At 34.6% G+C, this 5,719-nt stretch overlaps 1 protein-coding gene across 1 annotated transcript; it reads left to right on the top strand.

Moving 5' to 3' along the window:
• Window positions 1-3,366: 3,366 nt before the first annotated feature.
• Window positions 3,367-4,314, top strand: LOC141490017 (olfactory receptor 51Q1-like). The gene has a single exon (XM_074190310.1). The coding sequence runs from the start codon at window positions 3,367-3,369 to the stop codon at window positions 4,312-4,314; it is 948 nt and encodes a 315-aa protein (XP_074046411.1).
• The last annotated feature ends 1,405 nt before the right edge of the window (window positions 4,315-5,719 follow it).

The following is a 5,719-nucleotide window of genomic DNA, read 5'->3' as shown; positions in this document are numbered from 1 at the left end:
ATCAGGAAAATCAACTAAAATAGAAGTTTGAGCACATTTTCCATGATAGAATCAGGATCCAAAAATATTTCACTATGCTAGGAGAATGGAAAGCGGTGAAATATAATGTGTGTTATGCTTACATCTTTATCACTAATACCTGAAACAGCAATTTCACAAATATAATATGAGGGAAGCATAATTAGATAACATTTCCCTTGAAAAAAGCCAAGGGGCCTTACTAGACTACAAAAACCTTTAATAGATTAAAGGTTCAAAATGATTGAAGAAAGTATTATATGGTAGCTTCAAAGGTTAATTAGATTTTAGGCTGCACAATGAAAAGAGGACATAGAGGTGAGAGTTCTGCTATATACTTCCCTGGTCAGATCATATCTAGAATATTGCATTATGTTCTGGGTTATTATGTTCTGGGTACCATAGTTTTAAAATTACATTGCTAATCCAGAGAGTCACCATAGTAATTTGACTAGGATGGTGAAAGATTTTAAAATTATGTCTCACAAGAAATAATAGGAGTGAAGATATTTAGCTTGGAATAAAGACTTTTTTATGTGCCACAGTCATTTCTTCGACATGATATAGGTACAGATCACATCTATTACAGCAGAAAGAGCACTAGCTTTGGAGTTTGAACACCTTTGTTTAAATCTTGATTCTGACACTATTGTATAATGTTGAACAAGTTATGTAAACTCTATGCACCTCTGTAGAAAGAATGTTTGACTAGAAGGGCTATGCAATTCCCTTCAACTCTATATCTATAATGTTATTATTCTAACTATATTAAGAGGGATTATACTTGAAAGAAGAAAAAGTGATTATTAATACTGAATTTTTAACTCTTTAAATTTTTGTTAAATATTTTCCAATTACTTTAAATTTTCTTAACATTCATTAAAAAAAAACTCTCCTTCCCTCCCTTTCATCTCTCTCCTCCATTCCTTTGAGAAGGCAAGCAATATATTAATTATACATGTGATATTATACAAAGTATACTGCTATATTAGCCATACTGGAAAAAACAAAAATCCCAAGGAAAAATACAGAAAGTGGAAAGAATATGCTCCAATTTGAATCAGAGTTCATCAGTTCTCTCTAAGGAGATTGATAACTCTTTTGTATGTTGGAGTTGTCTTGGATCATGGTGGATCCATGAGGATAGGAAGAGAAGAGGGAAGGTTGGAGAACTCATGACAGTTTTCTCTTGGCAGTGGGAAAGTTATGAGTTAAGAAACAATTGGGATTAAGGTAGTAGAGAACAGATTTGAAACATTTGCTTTGGGAAACAGTGCAGGAAAAATGATAGAATCGGAAGATTTCTGAAAAGGAAAAAAGACTCATTTGTTTTCAATACACTGAATTTGTGTTGTTTGATGCCTTTATGTAGTGACACTCAGAGAAATATGAGAACTACAATGGATTAATCAGATAAAAGAATTTACTCAATATATAGGTTTTTTACACTAGGAATGGTCAGGGGTCAGTGACTCTAGAATTGTGGTATAGTCATTTTTCAGTCCTGGCCAACTCTTTGTGACCCCTTTTTAGGATTTTCTTGGCAGAGATGCTGGAGTAGTTGCTATACTTTTATGTCATCTATTATTGGCATTTCAATGAAAGAACAGAACAGAAAAATGAGAAGTTTTTCATTGAGAAAGGTTTTTTATAATTTGTGTATTCATTTTCTTTCTTTCTTTCTTTCTTTCTTTCTTTCTTTCTTTCTTTCTTTCTTTCGATAATTTTGTTTATTTTTACCAATTACACAAAGAGGTAATTTTCAACATTCATTTTGGTAAAATTTCTCCTTCACTCCATCCTCCCAAAGATAGCAAGCCATATGATATAGTCCATACATGCACAATCATGTTAAACATATTCCATATTAGTCATCCTTTGAAAGAAGAATTAGAACAAAAAATTAGAACATAAAAAATAAATTGAAAATAGTATGCTTTCATTTGCATTCAGACTCCATAAATTTTTCTCTAGATATAGATGACATTTTCTATCATAAGTCTTTTAGAATTGTCTTTGATCACTGTTTTACTGAGAAGAGCTGAATCTATCATAGTTGATCAGAAAGGATACATTTTCATGACACAGTGGAATTTAACTTGTGACCATGCTGATGTGTCTTCAAAGTGGCATGGACAAAGATTTGGAAACATTGAAGAACTGTGTAGTTAGGATAGTATGAATGCTGCCAATCTGAATAGCAAATTTGTTGAGGATTATGGGGATGGGTGTAGGATAGAGAAGAAAACTGAACTAGATATTAAAGTCTCTGACTGACTATTAGATGATAATAATAAATACAGGGAGAAGATAGTATTAATGGAGCACCTGATCTCAAAAGAGGAAAATTGACTGTGATGTACTGGAAGGAAAATCATCTGAAAGCAGCAGTGAGAAACAAAGAGTAGCTCCTTACCTAAATGAAATCCACTTTCTAGTAACAAGGAGTATTTTTAAGGAAGAATTATAGTTATTTTAAAATGAGGAAGTGGAGGTGGCTAGGTGGCACAGTAGATACAGCACCAGCCCTGGAGTCAGGCGTACCTGAGTTCAAATCCAGCCTCAGACACTTAATAATTACCTAGCTGTGTGGCCTTGGTTAATACCATTGCTTTGCAAAAACCTAAAAAATACCCCCCAAAACCCAAAGAATAATAAAATGAGGAAGTGGAAGAAATGTTCGTCATCTATATCAAGGTTATAGTTAGTTGAAAAGAAAGCCAGTATTTCAAAGAACACAGTAGAATGGGTCAAGAGATAGATGAACTACACTAGAGTGAACTGATTAGAATAGGGATGAAAAGTTGCCATATCATTTGTACCGAAAGCTGGTAAGACCAGTTGCCTGTTATTGTAGTTTGATTATTGTGGCCTGCTTGACTGATATAGGTTTTTTGGAATTATTATAACTGGGTTTGTAATAGAATTTGAAGGGCTGTGTATGCTCTTTTGGTGTGTGCCACCATGAGGTTTCTTTCTATCATGTCTTTTTTTCTAGTACAAATTTTCTGAAGAGTATCTGGATTTGGAATTGGTACTTCTTTTAGTATGATTGTGATAGGAATTTCTCAAAAAATTTCAGATTACATATGCTTAATAAAGATCAATAGTATAGAACATACTCTTATTCCTATATAAAGGTATCAGCTCTAATCACTTCTGTGGGGATTTTTTTATGTCAAATCATTCAGATATTCCAATATTGGATGGTTATTGAATTCTTAGCAAAATCCTAAAGTAATTTTTTGCCTAAAGTTCCTTATTTTATAAAAAGTAAAACACTATGAAAAGCCTAATTTCTAGTATAAGTAAATTGAAAGTATTTTATTACAGATGTATTTTCCAGTTATGTCAAATGCTACAAACACCACTGAATTTCCATTCTACTTCATTCTTATGGGCATCCCGGGTTTTGAGACCATGCATATTTGGATCTCCATCCCCTTCTGCTGTTTATATACAATGTCCATTATGGGCAATACTACCATACTGGCTGTCATTTGGACAGAATCCTCACTCCACCAGCCCATGTACCTGTTCCTCTCCATGCTGGCATTGACTGACCTAGGCCTCACCCTCACCACACTTCCCACAGTAATGCAAGTACTGTGGTTCAATATCCAAGAAATCAGCTTTGAGGCCTGCTTTGCTCAAGTCTTCTTCATTCATACCTTCTCTTTCATGGAATCTTCAGTGCTATTGGCCATGGCTTATGACCGCTTTGTTGCTATCTGCCGCCCACTCCACTATGCCTCTATTCTTACAGAGAGTGTCATTGGCAGGATTGGCATAGCCATCATCATTAGATGTGTTTTGGCAGTGCTGCCCTCACTTTTCCTGCTTAAACGCTTGCCTTTTTGTCACTCCCATCACCTCTCTCATTCCTACTGCCTCCACCAAGACATGATCCGCCTGGTTTGTGCTGACACACGAATCAACAGCTGGTATGGTTTTGGACTGGTCTTGCTCATCATTGTGCTTGACCCCCTCCTCATTCTGGTCTCTTATGGGTTAATCCTGCACAGTGTCCTTGGCACTGCATCCCAGGCTGAACGATTTAAAGCTCTCAACAATTGCTTATCCCATATCTTGGCTGTACTCGTCCTTTATGTACCTATGGTGGGAATATCCATGGCCCATCGGTTTGCCCGGCATGCTCCTCCTCTGGTCCATGTGGTTATGGCCAATGTTTATTTGCTATCACCACCTGTGATGAATCCTATTATCTATACTGTGAAAACCAGGCAGATCCGACAGGGAATTCACCATCTCCTTTTCCAGAGGAAGGTGAATTAATGATAGAAATAAAAAAGTGTGAAATTATCCAAGAGATTAAAATAGGAGCTATCAGAATCATATAGCCAAGGATTTCTATTTCTTTTGTTAGTATTTCTCTACATGTCACATTTACAACAAATTCAAAGCTGAGAAAATATGTAAATATATATATATAAATAATTTAATTCTACCATTAGGTGTATAATAGAATGGAATAAATGTAAATGTAAATAAATATATAAATGTATATTTAAGCATAAATAAATGGTTTTGTCCTTCATTTTGAAAGAAGACTATGACATCAGGGAGGAGATACCAGGACAAGCATGTGAATTAGATTTAAGTGATGAGGGTGCTGTGCTAAGTAACAAGTCTTACTTTCTCCTCCAGAGCCATCTGAGTCCAGTGGCCAGTTATGAATTAGGATGATTGGAGATGGTCCTGGATGTGAAGCAAATAGAATTAAGTGACTTGCCCAAGGTCAGATAGCTAGTGACAAGTGTCTGAGGCTGGATTTGAATGTCTGTCCTCCTGAATCCAAGACCAGTGCTCTATCTACTGTACCACCTAGGCATGTATATCTGTATGTGTGTGTGTGTGTGTGTGTGTGTGTGTGTACATATACATATATATATATATATATATATATATATATGGAGAGAGAGAGAGAGAGAGAGAGAGAGAGAGAGAGAGAGAGAGAGAGTTTTTATGTATATATAGAGATCAAATCTCCAAAAATCCCATTCTGTTGCAAGGAAAAATGGAATTATTTTTTCATAATCCAACAAATATGGAAAAACAATACCCTATCATATTTTATAAATTAACAAAACAGCAAAAGAAAAATCCAACATATACCTTTTATAAGTCTACCTATTACCTATAAATTTATTTCCATTTTGGCATGATAATTATATAGGGTTGCCCCTTGGATGATGCTGAATTTCTAAGCCCATAAAGATCTGGTTCAGTCCTGAATATTTCTCAAGAATCAGATTTTTTTGGTACATGTCCTAATTTTTTCCCTCTTCCCTTGGAATTTTTGAATTTTATATACACCTATCTTTATCCTGCATGTATTCTGTTCCTTTGTATGGAAGAATTTACAACACAAGTTAAAAATTTTTAATTAAATAAAACATCTATAAACAACAGAATGAAATATTATCCTGGATGTTTTAGAAGAACAATAATTTAATTCTACTATTAGGTGTATAGCAGAATGGAATAACTTAAACTTAGACAACCACCTCATACCTTCTACAGAAATATTGCAAATGGGTACATGATCTAGTATCACAAAGAAATTAGAGAAATGTGAAAAAAGTCACGTAGTCATTGTAGAATGGATAGGAGAAAAGGTCATGACTAAATAAAGGACAGAAATAATAACAGAATATAAAATTAACAACTTTGATTACAT

This window comes from Macrotis lagotis, chromosome 1 (assembly GCF_037893015.1).
Source record: "Macrotis lagotis isolate mMagLag1 chromosome 1, bilby.v1.9.chrom.fasta, whole genome shotgun sequence".
Taxonomy (NCBI): Eukaryota; Metazoa; Chordata; class Mammalia; order Peramelemorphia; family Peramelidae; genus Macrotis; species Macrotis lagotis.
This window is presented reverse-complemented; position numbering and strand designations above follow the sequence as displayed.

Bases quoted from the DNA above. Each gene is read 5' to 3' on its own strand.
- LOC141490017 (XM_074190310.1), top strand. From the start codon at position 3,367: ATGTCAAATGCTACAAACACCACTGAATTTCCATTCTACTTCATTCTT.